This window comes from Strix aluco, chromosome 13, assembly GCF_031877795.1.
Source record: "Strix aluco isolate bStrAlu1 chromosome 13, bStrAlu1.hap1, whole genome shotgun sequence".
NCBI classification, from domain to species: Eukaryota; Metazoa; Chordata; class Aves; order Strigiformes; family Strigidae; genus Strix; species Strix aluco.
In genome coordinates this window covers 16,932,100-16,958,375 of record NC_133943.1, presented here as the reverse complement: position 1 = coordinate 16,958,375, position 26,276 = coordinate 16,932,100, and the positions used below count along the sequence as shown (strand labels likewise).

Sequence of the window (26,276 nt, the reverse complement as noted above, 5' to 3'; positions counted from 1 at the left end):
CGTACCCTCCAATTTCGACTATTTATGACAGAGGGATAAAGGTTTCAAATGGTGAAAGATGACACTGGTAAAGATGTCACTAGGTAAAAGACTGTATCTTCAGTTTATACCTTATTGGATAGCTGTATGCCATAACTTCAGGAAAACCTTTGATCATAGTTCTCACTTTACTAAGCATGAAAGAAGCAAAACACAAGTAAAAAATCCATTCAGGAGTTCAAACTGAATTCTCTTTCTGTGCTGAGTGTCTGTGTCATCTATATTTCTGAACAGTTTTTCCCCCTGTCCTCTCATCCCATCTCATTTCATTCTTTTATATGAAGCATCGGGAATCACAACTTGTTTACATACCACATTTAGCCCTTGCTCTGCTATTAGACCTTTGCAGGTCTGAATATATGAAAGAGTCCACTGCCACATGCAGATGTAGTTTTAACGCTGATTGCTTATTAACTTCTGACCAGGACTCCTATAAGAAAAGGGTATTAACATTTGTGAGACTGAGAGTTGGATGTGGATGCGTTACTTCCACTATTAGGAATGTAAAGGACTAGGTTTGCAATACAATATCTTTGTAGCTGGTAGTTTCGTCTGATTGCCCTAAAAGCTTTAAGTGTATTTAGAGCTTGATAATTAAGTTGTTTATGAAAATTTCCTAGTTCTTAATTTAAAGTCTCTATCAACTATATTTGTCTTCGTCTAGTATTTTTACTAAACACATGAACCCTACCATCTGTTCTGTACATATACCATCTAAATAAAATTTATTATGAACACATTGTATATTGTTAAGAACTCAAATAAACTTAGGTATTTCTTTTGTATAGCTCATTTTCCAGCGTGCTTTAAAACATTGTAGTCATTGAATAAGGCTGTAATTAGCTGGAAAGAGGTCTCGCTGTTCACAAACCATTGAAGTTGGATAGACTTCTGCCTGTCTGCAGGTGTCTTCATCACTGGCTGGATCATGTTTCTGCTGCAGTCCTCAGCAATAGATTTATACACCAGGAGGTTTCTACGTTGTGCCTGTGGCAAGCTCCATGCTGACGCCTCTTATCTGTGCCCGCTGCTGTTAGAGATGGGTGAAGGATCACATTAGAATGAAGAGACGTAAAATCTCTGCCATGCGATCTGAATGAAGCTTTCAGTCTCCATAGACAACACTAATTTGTGAAAATTCATTTAAAAAAAAAAAAAAATCATTGCAGTGGTTGAAACAGTGTCAAAGCGAATGAGTGGGATTTTATCATATTATCCTTTGTTCTTCCTGCTGAGGTCTTTATTAGTTTTTGCTACTTGTTCTTGGGTGTTTTACTAATCATGATGTAATGTTTTCCAGTATTAGATACTTGTAACAGCTAGAATTTGGCACAGCAGTACTGAGGAACAGCTTGTATATACACTAATGCCCAGTACAGTTAATTACTGTTGAGTATGAAATGGAGAACTGACACTTTCTAAGTACGGTGGGTTGTTTCTGTTCTCATTCACTGAAATATGGAGCTGGAGCAGCCCAGATAAAATCTGGACCAGCTGAGATACTTCAGATTTAAAAAGGCAGCTGGACTCTGAACATATATGTCTTCTGATTAGTTGCAGAAATTTTATGTTTCAACACCTAATCCTTTCCTCTCCTACAGAAGATGAGAGAAATTATATAAAAGTGTTTTGGATCTGATGCTTTCCCATCAGGCTAGACAAAAATTTATTTCAGCTTAAGAAAGCTCTAGAAATAACATATTGCACACAGAGGGACCTTCATCCTCTTTCTGTGAATTGCTGCGACAGTCATATCTTCTTGCCTGTCCTTGAAACAAAGTCTGCACCTCTTTTTCTGATTCAAACTTCATTAAAAGGCTCTTTAGTCTTGAAACAAACATACAGTATTCTCCTCTGTAACAATAGTTATTTCCAGGGAATGTAATTCAAAGAGTTTTTCCCAACCCGCAGATAAATTAATTTTAGTGATGCTTGACAGCAATTGCATTTTTCCAGTAAGAACAGTCTTACTGTAAATTGAGACTAGAGAATTGCATTATTCATTTGAAGGATGTTTCTAGAATATCTTTAGGCTCTTCTGGGTAGTGACAGTCTTACACAGAAATAAAGTGTCCTTGCTTTGCTGTAGATGTATTAGTACTAATATTTTCTGCAGGTTCTCTCCTTTCAGAATTCTTTGTTTTTCATAGTCTTCTGTGTTAGAGAAACTGTCCTTGTTTTGTGGCTTCTCAATGTGCTATTGATAAAGTCAACTCAGAGAAGATAATCCTCAAAGAAGTATTAAGTGCTGTTTTCCCATTTATTACAATGAGTAAACTGAGTCGGAGAGACTCTTAATTTTCCTAAAGCCACATAGCAACTTCGTGTTGTAATTAAGTCTGATTCAGCAGCACATACTAATCGGTTTCCATGGTGCCTGAGGCCCAAGAAGCCAATAATTCAGCCATGTTCAGTACAGAAATGAGAGCTGAGTCTAAGTCGTGAGAAATATCATGTGCCATTGAGAGAGACTGAAAATGCCTTGCTCTCATTTTAACACTTATCTTTATTAATTTTTTACAAGAACATTCAAAAGAATCTGAGTAATTCCTGTAGAAGCAATGGGACTGTTTTACACAGTGTTCAACTGTGACAAAAACCTTCAGAAAAACAGGTGCTGTAGTTTCTGTTTTGCTTCTTGCTGGGGTTAGCTGCAAAGGGTTTAATATTTTGGAGATACAGGGATGAAGAGTTCAAGTGAAACAGAAGTAATTGATGTTAGTGAAGTATCTATAAAATAGTCAATTCTTCAGGGACACAGGAAAAGTATTTGTCATCTTAAAAATATAAAAAATGGCATCTTCCAGCTTTAGTAGGATATCATGGTAAACATGCAGGATTCACAACACAGATGGACAAAACACAGGCAATGTTGCAGAAGGGTGGCAGCGGATTAGTGTTAATGCTGCATGGCTCGCATCCGTGAAGTGCTGTGGACCACATGGTGCCAAAATAAAACCTGCATGAGCTTCCCTCGGCGCTTTCCCAATTCTTCTCTGAGACATTTGGGGGCTCAGGATTTCAAATGGAGGACAGGCTGTTTGGCAAATGCAGCATGGATGAAGCAGAAACTCTCTCTGCCAGGTCTTGGGTGAGGTCTTCGCATGCTGCCTACACTGCTGTGTTGAGGGAATGAACTCACAGTGAGGCAGGGGGTTGGCCAGGTCTTTCTGTTGTTCTTTGGAAACGTTTTCTGATTCAACCAAGGGAAAGGATGTCCTTGTTTCCTTGTATTTGCACAAATTTTAAAACGCAAAGCTGCTTCTCCTCTTGCTGGGGAATGCTGGTGACAGAGCCTCAAGAAATACAGCTTTGTCTCCCATTTCTGTAACAAAGCTCCTCTGTGGTGTTGGCAAAAGTATAATTACTGTGTGTCTCAGTTCTTCTCACAGTACAATGGCAGTACGTCCTACCTGACAAAATACGGAAGATTTCACTAGTATTTGGAGGACTGGACTGTATGACATGTGAATGGGAGAGCCTAGCTCCATCAGGGACCACATCAGATGAACTCTGTAGAAAAATTAACACTTACAAGCTCATTTGGGTTTTTTAATGCCTTGATTAGGCTTAATTGAAGCCGCACCAATTTCAAGATAAGTGCTCCAGAGACAAATTAAGATTGCTACTATTATTTATACAGTGCTTAAAGCATGAATGGAGCTTGAGCTGTCACAGAACTAGTGCAGTCCTTGTCCTGCTCCAGTCACCTCCAGGCTGGGCACATTGCTGGAAATAGGTACACCAGTCAGGAGCTCAGCATGAACTTCTCATCAATGTAGGATGTAAGAGAGAGGTGGGCAATGATGAACAAGGCTTAGAAAGATGTGACCTGCCTATTTGTTCTTTGCTCAAGAGTAAGATTTCCCAAACACACCATCCTGGTGTGGTTTACCTGAGAGATCTGTTCCATTATAATGCACAAAACCATCTAGTCTTGGTTCAGGGAGCAGCCTAGGTTCTTTTGAAAAAAAGGTAGGGGACATTTTCCTTGTTGAGAGCCAGATAAGCCTTTCAAACAACTTTGACATAGGAACACGAAAAATGCCATAATGGGTCTGTAGTGCATTTACCGCAGCAGCAAATCTTTACTGTTTGAGGAGAGGATGCAAGCCTGGCCACCGCTCCTCTCCAGTTCTCCCCGCGCCCACCACCATCCAACTAGGGATGTTGATGTCTGCCTATTGCCCTTCATATCTCATTTGCATCTATTGTACGTGAATTTGTCTAATGGCTTTTATACTATCTGACTTCACAACCTCCTGTGGCAAAAACATCCCAGAAGCTCATAGTTTAGAAGTTATTTTCTTTTATCTGTATTAAGCTCATCTTTTAACATCAGTAAGGGTCCCTCTACTGCTGAGGGACTTAGTGTGTGGCAAATTCTGCACTCACCACCTCCATGATTTTGTAAACCTCAATCATATAACCCCCATCAATTTTATTTTCTCCAGACTAAAGAGTCCTAGTCTTTATAGTATCTTCTTCTAAAGTAGTTGTTCCATCTCCTTGAACATTTTGCTCATCCTTTTCTATGTCTTTTTTAACCCCACTGTATCTGTCCTGAGGCAAGCAAATCATTGTCAGGTATCTGCCAATTACAGTGTTAGGCTTTTCAAAGTCCATTCTTAATTCTAATGTCATAGTATATCTTAAGTGAGAACAACAAAGTCTTAAAGCTAGGTGGACAAACAACTAACAGTTGATGCTCTCGTGTGTAATATATGGCTGAAGCATCAAGATGCTTCATTTTCACAACACGGCCATCATAAAAAAATGAGACTATAGAAACTATCGGAGTGTCCCCTGCTCCGGTACATCACACCAGGTATGTAAAGTCTGAAACGGGTTGGAAGCTGTTGCAAATTCCACCGAGAAAGGAATGACTTCTGATGAGTGTTGTCAGCAAGGAAAGTTGGCAGTGTTCAGTACTAATACACAGAAGTTACAGCTGTTACGAACCAATGTCACGGGCTGGCATCTGCCCTCTTTGTTTAGAAACTTACACATAGATATACCATTGTTATTCCTCTGAAGTGCAATGTAAATAATGGGTTTTAAACCAAGGCAAAAAAAAACCCAGCAACCTTGACTGAATTAATGTATCTCCTGAGATATTTTTCTCATCTTGATTGCAGTCATGTATCAGCTTTCCAGTAGATGAGCTGGCAGAGGGCCACTGCTAACAGGATCTTCAGTAGGAAGAGTAGAGCGATCTCTTGAACTTCTTGTGATTGCACAGATCCCTTGAGTATTGAGGCTTTCAGGTGTCTTTATTCCACCCCACTGTGTGAGTAACTGAAAAGCAAGACCAAACTCTTTGGTGTATTTGCCAATTTTACAAATAGCTTGTTCTAAGCAGCAGAATATAACGATCAGAGAAATATGTCTATGCCTTGAAGAGCCAATAGAAGTCAGTTGTTAACAGTGGAGGTTGTTCAAGCTAGTGAAGTTCAGTTGGAACTGATAATTATTTTAGGGCAATCTTTAAGAAGGGAACTGATTCAACAATATCTCAAACAGGATTCAGTGTGTTCTGTACAGAAATTCAAACTCAGATCCCATCATAAAAATTGATTTTCCCCTTTAGGTTTTGACAGTGCGTAGTAATGAGTATGGTGTACTGTTGCAGCGTTTAACGGAGCACTTGGTAAATGCGGATGAATGAGTGCTGACTCTATGTGGTCTTGTGCTGACTGTGTGTGGCCTTCTGCTTACCTTTGGTCATAATTGATTCTTTTCATTGTAACCAACATATGAGATTAAAGTGTGTTAGAGTAATGATGAAACCAGCTGTTTCCTTAAAACAGTCAAATGAAAGAGTTAACTAAAATCTTGAAAATGAAATGATACCAAGATACCCACCAGTCCCATTGGTCAGAACAGTTGCCCTGCCCAAATTCTCACCTAACTGATGAATATATCTGACCATCAGTAAAGAACATTAGGTGATGTGAAGGGACTGAAGACTGCAGACCTCCTGTAAATGATGCCACGCATAGGGTGAGGGAGCAAGAGTCATTGATTCAGATGACATGAGTCGTACTAACCTTGTTTCTTTTGAATTTTCCCAAATAGGGTCGAGACTGCAGTGTGCCCATTAATTCTTGCATTCAAAATCCATGTCAGAACGGAGGGACCTGCCACCTCACCGAGACAAATAAAGATGGATTCAGGTAGTAACATAAAGTTCATTTAAAATGAGATGATAAAATTAAATGTGTTTCTACTTTGCATTAATGAACTATAATGGCTACTTTATAAAAGCTGCTGCATGTGACACTTCTATTTGCCATACAAAATAATTAATCTGGTTTCATTGGTGTGACATATTGTTTCCTCTGAAGCAGGCCTTCTTATTTTTTTGTAATGGAATATACTCTTAAGAGCTGTTTTGAGCAGTCTCCCTGATCTGCATTGTGTTATCTGTATACTAATATTCCTTGGGGCATTTCAAACTCACTATACCCTTTTTTGTATTTGTAAAGTAAGCATCTGTTGTTTGACAACCAGATGCAAAATGTTTTCATACTGAAGAAACTTGTAGACAAACAGGCTTTAAAGAAACAATCAAAAAACATGGAGAGATTGCCACATCTTGAGCATTGTGTCTGCAAGAGAATAACCTTTGCAGCTGGACATTGCGGATTTCAGTTTTGTCATATAAGAAAGGTGTAGCATAGGTGGATATACTCCCAAGAGAAGTCCAGAAATTTTCATGAGGTAACCGGGAGATTTGTGCTGCTACAGGCACTACTTTACAGCTAAGAAAATACAAGTTTGAGGCTTTGGCCACTAGTTGTAATTAAAGTTGATAGAATTTTTTTTTTTTAGGAAAGAGTTGCTGAAATTTTCATAAATTTTATCCTCAGTATTTATGTTATTTCTTGCACAAAATATGTACAAAAGTACACCATACTGTTGTTCCAGTTGCATATATGAAAGCCTCGCTTCTAAATGCTTTTATACATTACTGAGGCTGCTGCTTTGTCTTCTATATATATAGCTTCCTATCAACAACAGCTGGAGGGAGACAGAATTGCAAGGTTTATAAATGGTGTAAGCAGGGAGTCAAACCAGTACATTTTTTCAGTGTGATTCCAGTTTGGCTTCAGCTGTGATTAAGACTGTTCCAAGTGAGGTTAACTGTTTGTTAACCAAGTCAGCAAACCCATATCATCTTATGTCAGAAAATAGGATTTTTTTGAAATAGAAGGGGCCAGGTGAAAGTTTGGGTGACTGACAGGACTTTAGGTGAACTGGGGAGTTAGCACCTCGCCTCCTGTTCCCCTACCAATGGTAGGATGCCTTTTATATTTCCAGAAAAGCATTGTGGCTTCTTTTTGACTCTCCAAGTCCCTCATGTGGGAATGAGTCACAGAAGAGCTTCCATTTTGCCCTGTGGCTGGGATGAATGGGGAAGCACAAAACAGAAGAAATGCCCCAAAGCTTCTCTCTGTCTCTGTGCCTGCCCACCCTCAAGAATCCCCCCTTACAGAAACAGATCGAGCACATGGTGGACACAGAAGGACACTGATGATATTGCAGTGGAAAAGTGCAGGTTGATGGGGATGAAGGGACACTGTCAGGCTCTGTTACAAAATAGCAGCCTGAGGCTTTCCAACATGGGAGAACAGGAGTAAAACACACAGCCACATCTCCATGAGGGGCAGTTAAAGCTCAGCTTGAGCAACTATGGCAAGGCCCTTAGCAGAGCAGAAAAGCACATCTCCTGAGTAGAGATGCGTCTCTAGGGTTGTACGCTGGTGGGAAAGGATGAAGATAGCACGTGCAGATGGTCATGCTGCTTTAACAGACCCCTTAGATTTTGGTGAAACCACTCCTTTGACCTGAAACACATCTTCTTGATTCAGATTTTAGCAGGCCTAGCAATTTTTGGAGTAACAGTTCAAGTTCAGTTTCTGCTTGAAAGTAACAAAGGTCTGGTGGCCTTCGGTTCAGGTTCCCTCTGGTCACCCTTGTGTAATACAGTTTAGATAGCTTTTTCCAACTTGTGCCAAAGCAAAATTGTACCATATTGGAATATCTGTTTTCTGTCACTCAGTACTCATTTTTCAAAAATCTAGCTGATACTAAAAATGGGCTAGTAAAACATTTTATAGTATCCATAATACTAGAATGAAAGGCTTCAGCTTATATTTTGGACCGGGTTTTTCTTTAGCAGTTTTGGTTTGTTCTGTGGTAGAAAGTAACAAGTTTTGAATGACCTGAAATGAAAGCTACTTCTGAATTTTTCCCGTGAAGAATTTTACAATTTCAGAGGCTTTGCCTCAGTTCCAAATGAACATCATTTTTGAGATCCTTTATAAAACTGCAGGGGTGGTTTTGATGCTTAACAACATTTGAGGGTTTTTAGGGAAGGTTTCTGCTTTTATAGTTATTTATATAGTTTCAATTGGTCTAATAAAAGAGACATAAACCCATATCTTTTCAAAATCTTGCTTCATAAAATAGAATGTTCAGTTTATGCATTGCCTATTTTCTCTCCATGTTTTTAATTCAGTCAGTCCAGAGCCCCAGCTGTTCTGGAGAAGAGGAGCATCAGCTTTAGCGTGTCAGAGAGAAATGTGGTGTGGGGATGGAACAGTCAGTGACAGGGAAGATAAAGAAACATTTTGAGATTGAATTTGGTTGGTTGATTGTTTGGGGGTTTTTTGGTGGGAAATCTCCTCTCCAGTGGATGGCAGCAGTCAGAGTTACGTGCATATAAGTTGTGTTCATCAAGATGGGAAAATGTTGCCTTAGATTATATGCTGTGAGGAAGTGGATGTCAAAAACATTTTCATGAGAGGCCTCCTTGGATTTTTGTGTTGTGTGGCCTGTAAAAGAAATTATATCTTCTGTATATTCTCTTCCCTAGGGAAATATATTCATACACAAGCTCTGCTGCCAAACTTGTCAAATCTTTACTCTTGTAAAAAGGAAACTTAAGCCAAAGCTCTCTCCCTAAGAAATGCCAAGCAGTTTAACTCTCAAGTTTCTGTAGCCTTAGACAAGAAAATTACCTTTTAAATAATGCTAAGGTGGTGATGTTCCCCAGGCAAAGACAGGAAATTCATAGTTATGACTGAGACTCCAGCCTGACTTGCCCGCTGTGCCTGGTACCCACAAGGGTTCGCAGCAGCAGGGGACTGAGATGCTCAGATTTGTTGTAATAGCAGGTCCTGGTGGGGCAGCCAAAGGGCAAAGGTTCAGCTGGAGTTCTTCAGTCCTTCTTGGCATCTTTTATTCTTGCACTATTTCAATTCTGAGTAATTTTCACATTCTCTTTTTTCAGGTAGGGACGACTTCTGTATTAGAGAATAGTTGTGACACCTGTGGCTCAGAGGATTAGAAACACAAAGTTCTTCCTCCCTTTGAATTGCTCAATCTAATCTAATCTAATCTAATCTAATCTAATCTAATCTAATCTATGTCTTCTGTGACAAAAGCTGGCCAAAAAAGCTGCTTATTGAAACCAACAAAAAAAGATGATCAGTCAGACATGTCCTGGTCATTTAGCATGCCTCTAAGTGAGACTTTGACAAAGGAGGCAGAGCTGTCAGCTCTGCTTCAGTTAGCCACAGGCAACCATCTGATCTTTGATAACCAACAGTGTTGGGAAACAAAGTCTCTGGATTATTTTACCTTTTCTCCATATAAAATCTCCTCCATTTTCCAGATCGTTTTCTTTAGCATTTTCCACAAACTTTAAGTTCCCTCATAAATGTAAAATCCTGGAACTGATTAAGTCCCTAGTGTTAATTCTGCCTAGTTCAAGGAAAAACATTGCACTTACAGGCTACTCCTTTGGGATATAGATGTAAAAAGCTCCTTTACTAAGAAACTGTAATATTCCTGAAAGAATTTACTATCTCTATTTAAAAGTTGATTTTTTGAAATGTGATACACCGTATGTATGCCTATTTTAATAAACAGATGCTAAACTGTTTCATTAGAGTTTATGGAAAAAAAATTTCGAATGGAGTAAATTTACAAAATTGCCAGTATACTTCAGCTCCAAATGTTTACCCCCAAGATGTTGTCATTAAGTTCTCTGTTCCTCTGTGTCTTCGTGAGGATAATGGGGTTTTATTTAGTTCTTTATTTTTAGGAAAACACAACACTAACAGAAAATCCCTAAACTGGAGGAATAGGGAATTTGGACCTTCATGCAATCACAGTGTCTTAGAAAATAGTTTTTTCCTGCATGGCTCCATTCTGAGGTCCAAATGAAATGCTGTCTCACACTGCTTCACTGTTTAGTCAGTACAAAGTTTTCATCGTTGTCTCTGGAATTAATTTTCTCTCTCGGTCAGCTGGAACCAAGTTTGATGACCTTCCAGTCACTCTGCAAACTTCATTTTTCTTCTAAGCTTTTTCTGGGAAAATACATACAAACAGTCCCAAACTGCAACTCTTTCAACATATGGTTCAATCCAGGTCCCAAATTGTATGTTTTATCTTTTAATTTCAGTCCTCATATCTGGCACATTTGAAAGCAAATCAAAATAAAGAATCATACGTAAGCAATAATATAAAGACTCCCTATAATACATAGGGACCAGTAGCCAAATGTCATTAATTATGCTGACATTTCCTTCAGTATGGAATGTGTCCTAATACTGAGCAATTGTATATTAACAATCCCATATGTATTGTTACTAATGGTAACTCTACTGAGTTGAACCATTACTGTGATAGTATTTAATAATGTCATTTTTAATTGCATGCATCCAAGCTGTCCCAGTCCTTTTGTGGAAGGAAAATGGTGTTATATTCACATAAAAATAACAGCACAAAGCCACTCTTGTTGCTTTTCTTTAAATGGAGAGAAAAATTTGTGCTCCCAAACTGAGACCTTGGATGCCAAGTTGCAGCCTGGAGCATATTTTTATGGCTGAGTTATAAACGCCTGAAAATGGGGGTTTGTAATCGCAAAGGGAGACATGATGAATGTGCCACTGTATTTAATTAGATGTCTTTAACCCCCTCCCCGACACTTGCATTGCCACAAAGGATGGTGTGCCAGCTCTTCTTTCTTATCTGCCTCCTGTGATCCTCTGGATCATTGCAGGGTCAGCAAGAGGACATATTTTATTAGCAATAATGAGCTTGAAACAGGAAAAGAAAATATTTCTTATTGATTTATTGTGTGCTAAATTGGATTTATTTGAGCAGTTTGGTTTTGGTTATTCATGGTGAAGGTTTTCTCACTCCCATGAACTGTGAATGGTCCCTGCAGAACTGAATGAAGATGACTGTTAGCATGTGACCTATATGCCTGTTCTGTACCCATCTAGAAGATCTTACTGCTGTAGTGCCTCAAGACACGTTCCCTTTCATTTTTTCTTCCTCTTTGTTAATCCCTTAGTTTCTGAGCTTGCACACGTCATGAAGAATCTAACCTTATCCTCAGGCTCCAACCCAGGACCTACTTAAGGTGGATGCAGAGCTCTGTGCCATCCCTCCCTTGGGAGTCCCTGAGCTCTGCTCCGTCTGTGGCACACAGGAGAAAGAGAAGCAAATGTCATGCTGAGAGCAACCAGCCCAAAAGCACTGCAGTTTTCTTCACAGATTCTGAAGATCTCCTATTTCTCCAGGGCATACCCCAGCTCAACCCCACAATACCTACATGAAGCAGGATAACCACCCCGTGTCCACTTTGTCCAACTGAGCTGGAAAAAGTACTCTGCAATGATCTCTGCATTGGAAATTTTCCTGGTTTCAGAAAGCAGTGGATGGCAATTAGTGTGACTGCTCTGGTGGTTTCTGGTTTTCATCCTCATCAGTCAGTAGTGCTTTACATTTGTTCAGTTCCTTTTCTGCAACCAGAACTTGCATGGGAAAGGACATGAACAGCTAAGTGAATGTGCAGTTTGGACTGGGACTCGAAACAAGCCTTCCCTTCCACACACACTTTCTGTGACTAGTGAACAGCAACACTGACACTTCAAATATCATTGCTGGCTTCTTAGAAGCCGCTGACATGAGTGGAGCACTTAACACATGTTTTTAGACTCTCTTTTAGGAAGCTGTGGCCTCCACCTCTTCATCACTTATAGCTAGTTTAAAATATAAAGGTTCTCTTAGCAACCATAACTTCTAGATCTAGAGAGAAGACAGAGATTGAAAAAAAGTTAAAGTCGTTCTTCAACCACTTACACTCCCTCTAGAGACCATATATCTTGTGAGATAAAATATTTAGTGCAATTATTCTTCAGTAGTGTCCACATCCTCACAGAACCATTACTATCTCTGCCATTGTTTGTGTTTTTGTTGAATTATCTAGACATCATCAGTTCTTCTACAAATAGATGTTGGACAAGCTGCGGAAGTACTGAAACCTTACTGCACTTGTAAAAGCAATCATTCCCAAACATTTCTTGTTTGGACAAGTGACAAAGTGGTAATGAGAAGAAAATGTTCATGTCTGTAAACTCAATTCAAGCCATTGTTCTTTAAAGAGAGTGGGCTATCTAAAAGTTGCCAAGTTGCCCTATGATTGTGCAGTACTCAGTAGGCAAGTATCTACATACTCACAAAATCATTAACAGAGAAGCCAAGGATTCAAATATTGTGATGAGTGCTTACTCTCCTGCCCTGGAGTTGCTTACTTCAATTCAGGGCTAGGTTTATCAACAAAGAAAGCAAAGGGAACCACGACAGAGGCTGTCTCCTGCTGATGCTTTTATGTCTCATGTAAATAATTACATGACCCCATGAACCATCAGACTGCATCCTTCACCAAACACATAGGGTTAAAGTGCTCTGTCCTTCACAGCAGCAGTGAATTTGGCTCCAGCAACTCACTTTTATATGTTTTAATTTCAGTTTTATAGATCAAACCTCCTGCCCCTTCAGATCCATGCTAACTTTTATTAATTTTTTTTCTTTCTCCCAAGCTGTTCTTGTCTCCTTGGGTATGAGGGGGAGAGGTGTGAAATAAACCCAGATGACTGCGAAGATAATGACTGTGAGAATAACTCTACATGTGTGGATGGGATCAACAACTATGTCTGTCTCTGCCCTCCTAATTACACAGGTAAGAAAGGGCCACAACTAAAGAACAGGAATCCATGAGGAGTCCCTTCAGTGCCTGAAGGGAAGGGTCCAAGGGAAGGGTCCAAACACACGTTTACTTTGTCCATGAGTGTATAATTAACCAAGAATCTAGTCCCATTTTAAAGCAACCTGGATGTCTTACTGGAAAGATGTTTAGTTCTACCAATATTGCAGTACATGTGCTCACAAACATGGCCACTTTTATGAGTCAAAATGCTGATGCCTCATTGTAAAATGCATTTAAAAATAGTGAAGTTTAAGGTGTCAGAGAAATCTGTACTTCTGCACGCACATTCTCTAAATGTATTTCAGAAATATTCCCAGTACTGAGCTGGGTCTGATATACATCTGTTCTGAATCTTGGAAAATAAAAATAGTTCCTGTTTAAATGATGGTAGGAAAATAGCTTTTGGGGCATGGCTTTCACCGGAGATCTCAGAGGTCTGCATTTATTAGATAAAATGAGCCTTACAATGTGCTGTTTAAATTCATTATCTCCATTTCACAAGTGGAGAAGCAAAGGCTCTGTAAGAAACTGTAGGCTTAGTTGTAGTCTTCAGTGTGCAGCCGTGGCAGTTAGCCCAGCTCAGCAGATGTGCAGTCACCTGCTAAGTCCATGGTGACAGAAGTTGGTCTGAGTTAGAAATGGAATTAGTATCTCCAGCACCCATCCTGCATTTCAGATAAATTCCTTCCTCAACCTTATGCAAGAGCAGAAACCCTCCTAACTGGGATCTAAAAATGCTTTTTCTCAAGTCATTACTGGAGCATACCGTTGACTCATTCAAACTGTGTTAGCGTGGCCTTCCTGGCTCAGCATGGAGTGGTAAGGAAACACCTGCAATAGTTCCTACTTCCATCCTTTGAAATGGGTTTATTACCTTCTAAGCATGGAGAAGTAATGAAGGGCTTCTTGTACACTGGAATATATTACATGTCAGGGGATTTAATGAGGATCAAGCTTGAGTGGCTGAGTAAGGCAGGAGGAAAGCTTCTAGAATTTCCAAACTCTTAAAATACTTTTGTGGCTGATACAAAGGAGGCCCATGTAAATCTTTAGCTAAGAAAAGCGTTATGACTTGAATGTACATTTATTGGAGTTCTAAAATGATCTTTCTGCCAAAAACTGAAAAACTTCACTTCAGCAAAGAGTTTTGCTTATAGGATGTTGAGCCCTTTGTGCTTACTTGTGCACTATTTATGTGAGCTATTCTTGGGTGGTTTCAAACAAAACTCTATACAAGGAGGCAGAGTCTTTACATTTACAAGAGGAAATATATTTGCCCAACCAAGAAAAGACATATCTAGTAAGGAACTGAGTCCAGTATATATGCAAATGCACTTTCCTTTTCATGGGCATGTTGCAGATTTTTTTTTTTTTCAGACAAAAAAGGTAGGAAAAACTAGATTGGGATTTCTTCTCAAATGATAGGGGCCAGAGAGCTCGTATGATACTTCAGAATCAGTTTTGAAATATTTTTAATCAACTTCCAGCTTTTTTTATTTTTTTTTAAACCTGAATATTGCTTGTGCTGTGCTTATACTTATTAGCAGGAGTTTGTCAAATACTAGACCCCAGTCTTGCAATGTGGGAAACACACAATAAACATTTGCTGTCATAATGCAGGCAATAGCTTTGACTACAGTTGAAATAAACTGAATTTTTGAAGAAGAGCAGGAAATATTTCTGGAAAATATAATATGAATCATAAGTGAAAAAGGTTGCGAAAATAGGGGTGTTGCTTAAATGAGAAATCTGAAGGGTTATAATAGTTCATGTTGCTTAAAAATAGGAAGATTTTAGTGCACTGCGATAAAAGAATTGCCTTAACCTGCTTTGCCTCTGTTTTGGAGGAGGATATTTCATCAAACCTGACCAGTCACCTGGAAGGACTCACTGCAGTGCACTGGCTGGGCAGAAATATCCCTCAGAGCAGAAAAGCAGGGAACAGCATAAAATGGCTGGAAGAGTTGAAGCCATCAGCCAAACAGAGGTTACATACAAGCCAAGCAAATCTGAGGCATGGTTTTGAGGGTTCTCTAAGAGTTGAATCCAGACACAAGAAACTGGACATCATCTGAAGTTGCTTGATTGAATGAACAGCAGCTAAGGAAATGCCATGGAAGCACATAGGCAAGTCATGGAGAAGCACTTCAAAAGGGTTTGTGTGCCTGACCTGAAAAGAGAGGGATCTATTGACCAAAGAGTTTGACTAAAGTCTCCTGTGACATCCAGTGTATGTTCTCTTTAAATAAACCTTTTTAAACTGAAGTAATAGCTGAAGCTACTATGGCAGTATCTATTAGAAAAAAAAAAAGAAAAAAAAAGAAGGTGCAGATGACTTTAATATTATGTTGAAGATGCTAAGAATAGTGAATGCTAACATTTCAGAGGGAAAGCGGGTCACTGGAGGAGTCAGGAATACTTATTCCTGTGCTCAGAATTGTGCATTGATGTACCTGCCTTCCTCTCAGGTGCTGACTGTGCTAAACATTGTCTTAGCAAACTGTGTGCTTCAGAGTTGCCACGTGTATGGGTTTCATCTATATTTATATGAACAAAGATGACAAAGGGTACTTTCCAAGGAAGCAGTTTTTCTGTGAAGTAGTCTGGGGGACAAGTTGCTCTCAGTGTAGTACTTTGCCTAAAAGGGCAGTGATACCCATAGGCAGGGTGTATCAAGTAGGACAGAAAATGTAGGTAATAATGTCTTTGTGTTGTGCCCAAATATTATACTTACTTCTGTTGATCAGAATTCAAGGAGCGAGCAAGTTGAGAGATGAGAAAGAGGATTAGAGGTGAAACATAAAAAAACATTGGGGGATTGAGAATAGGTCTTGAAGATCTCAAGAAAAATCCTATTTGGCTTAACAGAGTAGGCAGACAGAGCAAGCTGCTTCTTTTTTTTTTTCTTTTTTTTTCACACAAACACTTGTATGAAGAATAAAAATTTCTTTAAAAGTTTCATCAGCTGGCCTTTGTGGCTGAACAAATCCAGACTATACATTTTTGTCAATGTAATTATACAAGAGTTGTTGGTTCTAGATATGAGCTGGATTTCTCAGCAGATCCTGTAGTTAAAACAAATTAATTCAAGAGTGGCCTATGTTACACTGGAGGTCAGACTAGATGTTTCTGTACTGATCATCTGTGATGTTTTGAGTAATATTCAGGCCGTTGGTTATAGATGCCCAGCTCAGCTATTGTAGATTCCTTCTTTTCTCGACTGTAGAGGCAGACAGGCTCTGGTAGCACTGTGAAGTAGGTAGACTGAATCCCTCATCACTCTTGTGGTCTTGGATGCCATAATACTGGTGAGACTGCAATGATATTGCAGTAAACACTGCATGCATGAAATAAATGGATGTCGTAATACAAAGAATAGTCTGAATACAGGGAGGAAGAAGATCCAAGAGCGTGTATGTGTGTTGTGCTGTAAGAAATATTTAGGATCCCCCTTGGTTTAATTGACTAATGGTTAAATCATGATAGTAAATCTTATGTTCCTAAATGAAATGCAAATTAAAAATGTATGTGTTGGAAATGTTGACTATTGACAGAGTTGCAGTATCCCGGGTTTGGTGTTTTCCATACCTTAGTATTTTCCTGCTTTATCTTCTGTCTGTCTAGTTGTAATTGTTATAACCTTTTTAGGAAACAATATCCCAAATAACAGTGCATAAATTTTGCTTTCATTGGTTGGAATAATGAAGGCCAAATATCTTCCTTCAATTAATAACTTTTTGCAGTGTTTTCCTTTCAAATTCTTTGACAGTCTTTTCCCCCACTCAAAGTAGATGAAAAATGGCCAATTTGTTAAGTGAGTGCTGAGGGAAGGAATTTCCCACACTCCAGCCCCATTTCACTTTCATTTAAAAAAAAAAAAAGACCCACACTATAAAACAACCCACACTCACACAATAACCTCCTTCCTAGTTTCTTTCCATCTAATAACTTTAAAGCAATGTGCAAATACAAATGGATTCAATGAAACAGGTAAACATAAGTTAAAGAAGACAAAACTCTGAGGGAGGGTAGCCAGATAGCTGATTGCCATAAAAAAGATTCAAGCTCTTACCTGCACCACCAGGTTTCCTCACCATTCTTGAAGTCAATGTTTTCAGTGTTTGTGCCTGTATTTACATAACCAAACCAATACGCTGCATAGCAGAGTCCTGATGGCTTTTACTGTCAGTGGATGTCATTTTTTTCCTCTCCACAACTGGTTAGTTTAATCCTGAAGCTACATTATAACCATGTATTTCCTCCAGGATAATCGTGTACCCAAAGTCCATCCAGCTCTAAAGCCTGAGCAGTTTGTGGGCTGGTTTACAACCTGGTCGAACCCCTTGATGGATTACACCTCCTCCTTACAGTTTTGTAGGTTTTCCTCCTCTTCAGAAAGAAACATATATAGGAACATTGAAGAGGGAAGCTATGAATTAGATCAGTTACCGCAATTCTTTTCCTTTTTGTGTTTCTCTAATTTTTGTCTTTTTGGCTTTAACATGACTTATTATCAGCTATCGATATAAACATTCTGCTGTTTCCCTAGCTTTATGGTTTAGAAATGTAGGACAAAATTCATACAATTTTTCCCTTCCATTCCTTTTTTCTGTTCCCTACTGTGATAGACCCTCTTGAGAGCCATCCCTGTTTTGCTTATAGTTCTAGATTCAGATATAAAATGTTATACCTTCAAAAAGAGATCCTCTCCTCAGTCTCACTATCCTCTGTGCTTTCACTTGAAGAGGTGTCCAAACTATGTAAAGGACCAAATGGGCTGTACCAAACATGTACTGTGTACTTTGAATGGTTTTATTCTTTACTTGCTATTTTATTTTTGTTTCTTTGTTTGCCGTGACTTTTTCTTCCTCCTATCTGTTTGATTTTAGCCAGAAGCAGAAATATGTAGTGCTTACACACAAAAAAAATCAGGAAACGTTTCAGTTTTTGCTAAGGATCCTAAAAAACCTCAACAAATAGCCACACCACTTTGTTCTGAAACCTAAAAAAAAAAAAAAATAGTGGCTTCTGCTACTGAAAATAGGTCTTTGCTAAAATACATGGCATCCCATGGTGGGGAGAGGGGGGAGCAAGTGTTTTAAAATAGTTTGTTTCCCTGGGAAAAAGCTGCAAGCAGTTTGTATCAAAGAAAAAAACTATCTCTCAAAAAAAAAGCTAGAAACTATTTCTGGTTTTATGTGTTTGGAAGAGAAAGCTAAGATCTATTTTACCTTAGGGGACCTTGTGGTGTCCTGCGGTAGATGGTATCTGAGATTTTTGCAGTTATGCTACTTTTAGATGGAACACTGTTCACTGTTAGTGATTATGGTCCCTTTTTCTGGCATATCTGATTGTGGTAATGTCTCATGGCTGAAGCCAAGCACTTAGTCAAGCCAAACAACTCTGGAAGAAAGAAGTTGTGTGGTGGCTTGTGGCTGACACTTCTTGCTGAAGCTCTCCAGCCCATTTCCCATCGCTAACCATTGTGAGGCAGATTTGCAACAATCCCTAAGATGGGCACTAGTGACAGCTGAATGAAGCTGAAGTGGATCATTGTACTATAGGTTGTTTTTTCCCCCTTGCAAGTTTTTAACTACGTGTTTGATATAGGAACAGGAAGTTTTAAGGTAGCGTGATTCAGCCTTGTGGTTCCATGAGGATCTGGACTGTCTAATAAACACCGAAGGCTTAAACAACTACTTAAACAAGCCTCTTTTAAAACTTTGGAACTTTAGCTGTAATTTCCTTGAGACAAACAGAGTAAATTGTGGACAAAGTTTGGTGTAGTTTCTTTCTTTTATTTGAAGGAGTTCTGCCTTACATGAAAGTTTCTCAGTTGTAGTTACCTCGCAAATGTGAAGTGTGTTTGCTTTCGGTGCAAAAAATAAAAGGCACCCATGTTTCCCACTTGTACAACTATGAATGAGAAGTGCTGGAAGAATTGGAAGTTTTTAGCTTTGTTCAAAAGCCTAAGCCCACCAGCCCTGTTTTATTGAGAGAACCACATGTCATCGCTATCAGGTTAGACTCTTATCTCATTGTACTGGGACTGAAGAAGGAAATGGCACAGGAACTGGCAGTGCTGCAGCCTGTCTTTACTCTCAGAATGAGTGTCCTGTCATGTTGCAGCTCTCAGCTCCAGGATTTCTTCTGGTCAGATTCCCATTTGTAAAACATAATGTCATGTTTGGGGAACCAGATATACTGGAGAATTTCTCTTTGTTCATCAGGACCACAACAGTATATCTCTAAGAGAATGTAATCTCAGCTACTACTGTCTTAAAGGATGGGTGGAGTGAATATCATCCACAGAGGGGATTCATGATTCATTAAATCTAATCTGTGAAGAAACACATCAAAGGATTAGTAGTTAACCACAAGCCCATTACTTACCTGCTGACAGGCCAGTGGTGCATACTGCAGTTAATAAAGCTGGGAGGAGCAGAGTCCACCTATGGACACTCAGTGTATTCAGCACTCTGACACCACAGCTATGGCCATGTTAGAGCTGCCAGTAGGAAATAAGTAAATCTTTCTCTATATCAAGTATTCTTCAAAGACCTCTATTGGTTCAAAGACTGTATTGGTTTACATGGCAAGGTTTGGGTAGCAGGGGAGGAGGGGGGCTGTCGGAGTGGCTTCTGTGCAAAGAGATCAGGAGCTGCTCCCTTGTCAGACCTGCCACTGCCCAAAGCTGAGCCCACCAGCAATGCTGATGAAAAAATGTGAGAGAAGCAAGTATGCAAATGCCAAGTGAAGTGAAGAAGAAAAGGGAAGAGGTACTCCAGGTGCTGGAGCAGAAATTCCCCTGCAGCGCATGGAGAAGACCACAGTGAAGTAGGCTGTCCCCCTGCAGCCCCTGAAGGGCCATGTCAGAGCAGATATCCACGCTGCAGCCTGTGGAGGACCACATGCTGGAGCAGGTGGATATGCCCTGCAAGAAGCTGCAGCCTATGGAGAGCCCATGCAAGGATCAGGCCCCTGGCAGGAGCTGCAGCCCATGGAGAAGAGCCCATGTAGGAGCAGGTTTTCTGGCAGGAGCTGTGTCCCTTCAGTCTGTTCCTGAAGAGCTGTATCCCATGGAAAGGATGTGTGCTGGAGTAGTTTTTGAAGAACTGCAGCCCATGGGAAGGACCAATGTTGGAGAAGTTCATGAAGGATTGTATCCCATGGGAAGGAGCCCATGATGGAGCAGGGAACAGCATGAGGAGGAAGGAGGAGCAGAGACGAAGCATTATGAACAGACTGCAACCCCCCATTCCCCTTCCCCCCATTCAGACTGGCATGAGTCTACAGTGTGTCCATGTCCCATCTGCCAGCCCTGAAAGGACATGTCAGAAAATGTATGGCGTCTCAGATGTGACTGGGTGCACTGGATTGTGTGAATAACTGAACTGATCACTAATAGATTCCAGACAAACCACATAACTGGAAAACATCCATATGAAGTAATACAGCTCAGAAACATAGGGGGTCCAGCAAAATCAGGATCTATTCCAGACACAGTGGTTCTGAGGGATAATGCTATATGCAGGTTACCACCTTGTAAGAGCACTGCACGTTGTCTGGTTTAGTTAATTTTTCATATACTGTGTTGTTGTGGCATTTGTGATGTTGAATATGATTTTTTGTACTTTGGTAGTGCATAGAACTGGAACACATTCCTTCTTCAAGATTCAGAAACAGTGAAATGATCCTCATTTCTCTACCCGGATCTTGTTGTTTAATCAGTTATTCCTTTGTTTAACCTCAAGATTATAGAGATAATTGCTCCTTAATTCTGAAAAACAAGCCACTCCGGGAATCTCAATGTGGAGTCTAACTTCAGGTTCCCACTTAATAGGCCAAAACCTAATATGTGAAAACTCAGCTATAAGTTTTTAAAGCATTAACACAGAATAAAATTCATAAAATAACTTTTAGTTCTTTGCCTACTAAGTATTGTGGGCAGTGTTCATCAAGCAAGAGCAAACTTCATTAATAATGCAGAAAGAGAATTCTGCTACAATGCCTTTCAGATAACTTATGTCTTGGTATCTAACATGGCAGCCAAGTGCATTTGCTACTGAAGGATTTTCACAGAGTTCCTCTTCACCACAAGTTGAAGCAGTTTGGAAGTAAAAAATGCATTTTCTAAGATGAGCCTCAATCTTTTTCATCAAACATCAACAACATTCCTAACTAAATTATTTTCTTGGAGGAACATCGTATGTCTGTTCTACCCAACCAATTTTAGGTTCTCTGTTCTCTTGAAATTTCCAATTGGCACTGACTTCTTTTTAATAACTGAAAAGAAAGAAGGGGAAAACAAAATACAAAAAACATTTCTTCTGATACAAGTTATTAGATATAAAATGAGTAATCTCTTATGAGAAAAACAGTATACTATTTTTTATTAGCAGTAAAGACAAGAGTTCCCATTCTGACTTACCTGCCAAAGTTCAGAGAATTGCAACATACAATTTAACCACTCAAATACATACCTTCTCCCTGTGTAGCCTGTAAAAGTTTTCTCTGGGGATGAAGGCCAGGCTTTCTTCATCTGTTCTTCACTGTAAGCACTTTCCTTCTCTCAAGTAATACTGTGACATTCTTGACAGCATTTTTGCTTTTAGTCTTCCAGGCCCTACAAAAGCTTCTCTCACATATAGGACGAGAATATTTTCTATGTTGCTTTATCAATTATTTCATGAATATTCTGAATGAGAGAACAAAGTATCACCCAACTGACCTATGAAACAAAAGCAAAATCATCAAACACATTGGTTGCAAATTGGCCGTCTAGATTGTCTTTTCAGAACTGCATTTCACTTACAGATAAATACGTAAAATACCGTGCATCCAATCTCCCTTTTACCGATTAAGGAGAAATAGTGTAACTTGGATCCTGGTTTTAAAAGTCTAATGTGGCATGAAATAAATAGCTCTCATGACAGCACAGAACGGAAAAAAGAAAGATGATTATTAAACTGTGTGTAAAAGTCATCTTTATTACTCTATTGTTGTTTTGGCTTCATTCTGAGACGTGTGGAAGGCTACAGAAAAGCCTAAGCATGTTTCTTGGCAGCTCTTCATAAGCAGTGAGCCCTGTGAACAGTGAATGTGGAAAGCCCCATGAAATTAAGGATTTTGCTAAAAAAATAAGACCAGCAAAATGTTGCATGAAACAAAAAAAATGTTTTGCTGTGGGTTTTTTTTAAAACAACAAGAAATGTTGGTGAAGGGCTACAAAGTTTCAAAGGGCCAGAATACATTTTCTGTTGTTTGAGGATTTTTTTTTTCTTCTTTTTTTTTTTTAAATGCATGAGACAGAAGCAATGAAAGATCCACCTGTCAGTACAACTTGGTTCTAATCTGAAAGTTGCATTTTTTGTGGCAGATCAGACTGCTTCCTTCATCTGTCTAATGCTTCCTTCTCCTAAACAAGCACTAATTACCAGCGCATTACCACTGGCCTTAAGAAGTTTGAAATGCAGTGCCCACACAGCTGAGCATGTGCCTGTCTTTATAAAGGTGCCCCCTTTATATCATACCTCAGTTCTGCAGACCACAGAACATTATTGACCTAATACCTCCAGCTACTGTGAAAAGTAAAATCTGATTGGCATAAGTGGTTTTCCTCTGTAAATCTGACATAGTCTTAACCTGTTCTTCATTGGGGTGCATTGCATGTTGGTCTATTCTCTTTGGCTTTGATAAAAGAGAGTAAGTGTGACTTGATGAAACAAAAAACATTATTTGGGATAAAAAAATACTTAACTGATCAGAAAAGAAATATAATTGTTCTTTTCCTGTGTTTTAGAAACCCTGTGTACCCAAATTGGAGCTCTGATTTGAGAATATATAGGAGAGAGGAAAATGGGGAGGTTGGATTCTTTTCTATGTTTGGAAAAGCATTGCACTGAAGTTTTCTGTTGTTTTAGCATGATCAAATATGTTCCACAAAGAGAATCAGTGCTGCTAGAAGAAGTTGGCCTAAGATTAATGTCCAGTTTGGTTATAGGTTCACATAGCTATCCAATGAGAAATTTGGACTAGACGTTTAATTGCTGCACAGAGAAGCAGCCCTGTGTCACTCCAGAAAAAGAGGATCAGATTTTTCCTCTGATACTGACATTAAAGTGGTCAATGAGTATTGCACTCTCAGGTCTGAGGGCAGATATTTTGGCCCAGATATTTTCCGAGTGAATAAAATATGAGAAAGTCTTTGTGTAGCTGGTGCCTTGGGTTTTGCTTGTCAGAACGTGTTTTATTTCCCTGGCATGCTTTCTGCAACATCTAGTGAACATTGGTGGAGCCTGAAATAATGTATCAAGAAGAATTTTCTTCCTGAGATGAGGCTGCTCTAGTTGCAAGGCATTCCCAAGTGAGCTTCCTAATGAGTGATAGATGGGGAAAATAACAGGAAGGATCCTTAAATGTTCCAAGTTTTGCATGAAAAATGATAAATTTTTTTGGATGCTATGTTTGGTACCTAGCCTAGAATTCTCTTACATTTTGATAGTGGTGCCTTCAGAATGACACAGTGAGTCATAATATTTGACATTTGGGGAGATTTTTACTGGATCTCTAAGCACTTGTCAAGACTGTTGAGAAGAATACTTTAAGAAGACTTATGATTTCCTTTGAGAGTTTATGAAACTGTTCTTATTTTTTTGAAGCCCATTTCCTTTTCTCCAAAACAAAACCAAAAAAAAAAAAAGAAATAGAAACTTCAAAAGTATGTATTGACCATTTTTAGTGAAAGGATAGCTGAAGGCATCTATCCACACTGTTCAGTTATTAAATGGTCTTCCAAAAATATTTCCAGCTTTAGATCATTGAGTTCTTTTAATGTCACTAGTTACTTTTTTTTCATATTTCCATATAAGATTTGTAGCACACAAGGGACGTGAGGAATACCAAGACGATGAGCTGGCAGTTAGTTATCCAGGCATTGTAGCAAGTTCTGACCTGCTCATCTTTATGTCTGCCCAAAGGCTGAGGGAGTTGCTTTGCTTGTTAGTATTTGGGAGGGTGGATGGACTGTGGATTTGGGGATTGCTTAATAAGCAGACCTATCTCCAGCTCTGCCACCTCAAAAATGTGTTAATAGCTGTCCCCAATGACAGCTGTGTTCGTACTTGTAAGACTTGAAAGTCTCTAGTTGCTTTGAGGAGTACAACAGCAAACCTCAAGTCCAGTGAATGATCTGTTTCCCTGGCTCCCATGGATTTGCAGCGTTCAGTTTCATTGGCATGTCACCCTTCCTGAGCTGGATACAGTCATTACATTTGCCCAAGATTCGTCCAGGGTGGTAAAAAGACTTGGTAGTATTTAATAGCGGTGGCTTCCTGGGATTCCTTGGCTCCAGATGGAATTGGTTGTCTTATAACTGATACTATGAACAATAAACTGTCCACTGCAGATTGCCTGCCAGACTTCTCTGGTATTGCCAAACCCAGCCCACTAAAAGTCATGAGGCTATCTGTGGCACCTGAGTACAGGGTTTATGCTGGTAGTGCCCTCTCTCATGCCTCCAGGGCTGTATTTTTCCTCCACTTGCTCACTTATGCTTGACAACTCTAAAAAGCAGATATATATAAGATGTTCCATGTTTGAAATATGAAGAGTCAAATAAAGAGCTAAGTAGCTTCTACTGTAGGGAGGCTGGAGATGTGGGAGAAGTAACCTGAAGGAGTGAGCGGGGAGTGTTAACAAACTGTACCTGTCACCACTAGAGTCATCCTCAAAATTGTGCTCTCAGTCATCCCTGCCTGATCACAAGACTGATAAAAGACGGACTGTTCTGATTTGCATTTTCCATCTGAATTTTGGTCTTTGTGGTTTGCTTGGCTGGTGTTTTCAAGTGTTTCTCCGTAACCACTAGAGTTAGCAATGTACGTATTTTTGAAAATGGAGTTTTTCCCAAGACAGGTGGAGCTGCAGCTTCATGAAAATACTGCAGCAAAGAAACACTGCCAGCCCACCAGTGCCTCCCACGTTATCCTTTTTCCCACAATATCCACATGGCTTGCTGCTCATGTGATGGTATGTATCATGTATAGGCACACAAAATATGCATAACTTTGAAACCCTGCAGATGTGGTCTTCTGATATAGCTGCATAGGGGACTTTGGGACTGTAGCTTTTGGGGGTTTCTGTGTTGAGAGTAACTGACCTTTGCTTTTCCTGCAAGGCTTTGGGAGGTGTGGGGTAGGTTTCTGTTGGTTTCTTGGGAAAGCAAAGATTTCTGTGGTCTTTGGCTGGATCTCAAAACCTGGGGTACTGAAGTGTGACCTAATAATTTAGGACTCAGAGAAGGGTGGTATTTAAATAAACTATCTGGGTTTGAACATTCTAGAACTATTAATTATTAAAATTTATACAAATCCAGAGAGGTGCATGGCATGTAACACACCATACCTAAAAACAGCTGAGCTGAGCTTACATATGATGGATTTTTTTCTGAAAAGACATCATCTCCTGTGAGCACAATAGAGCTAGTACTTTTCTTATAAATAGTGACTGGTTTATAATTGCATGCAGTCCTAAAGCTGGTTCCTATTATTGAGAGTCGCAGAGATTTTGGGGGGGGGGGGGGAGTTGTGGGTTGTTGTTCTTTTCCAGAATTATGTCCAATCAGCTTCTTTGGCAGAGTATTAACTATGGCTAAAATACGTTTCAGTGTGAAAATGTTAGTCTAATAAGCAACTTCACTTTTGTGTCACTTTCTTGCTTTGATATAAGAGGTTCTGGGTCAGGAACTGCCCATTTGATCCTTAGTCTGTCTCCAAGGGGAGTTTATATGTCAGTACTTTTTATACCAGCCTTTCAAATTCATGTGATAGAAACAGTACAGTCACTATAGGTCAAAGGAGCCCAATTTAATGAAGTCTCACGTGCCCTCATAAGCAATATTGTCACTTCCTGCTGAACTACTGAGCTGTCTCCATTTAGAGAGATTTGCCATCCCTGAACATGGAGCTGCTTCAGGATTGTCCAAGTTGTGTTATAGCTTTATTGCTTTTCTTTTGCCTCAGGTGAACTGTGTGATGAGGTGATTAACCATTGTGTTCCTGATCTAAATCCATGCCAACATGAGTCCAAATGTCTTCCCCTTGACAAAGGAACCAGGTAAGCATGTGTGTGTGTGTGCTGGTCTCCACACACTGGGCAGATAAAT

General features: G+C 39.5%; 1 protein-coding gene across 2 annotated transcripts in view; it reads left to right on the top strand.

Annotated features, from left to right (window-relative positions):
- The window catches only part of SLIT3 (slit guidance ligand 3), a 528,498-nt gene that overhangs the window by 460,112 nt on the left and 42,110 nt on the right, over positions 1–26,276 (top strand). For both annotated transcript variants that reach the window (XM_074838539.1, XM_074838540.1), the window contains exons 27-29: positions 6,118–6,215; positions 12,945–13,084; positions 26,134–26,227. In XM_074838539.1, coding sequence (XP_074694640.1) covers positions 6,118–6,215; positions 12,945–13,084; positions 26,134–26,227 — 332 coding nt within the window. The remainder of the gene's footprint in view (positions 1–6,117; positions 6,216–12,944; positions 13,085–26,133; positions 26,228–26,276) is intronic.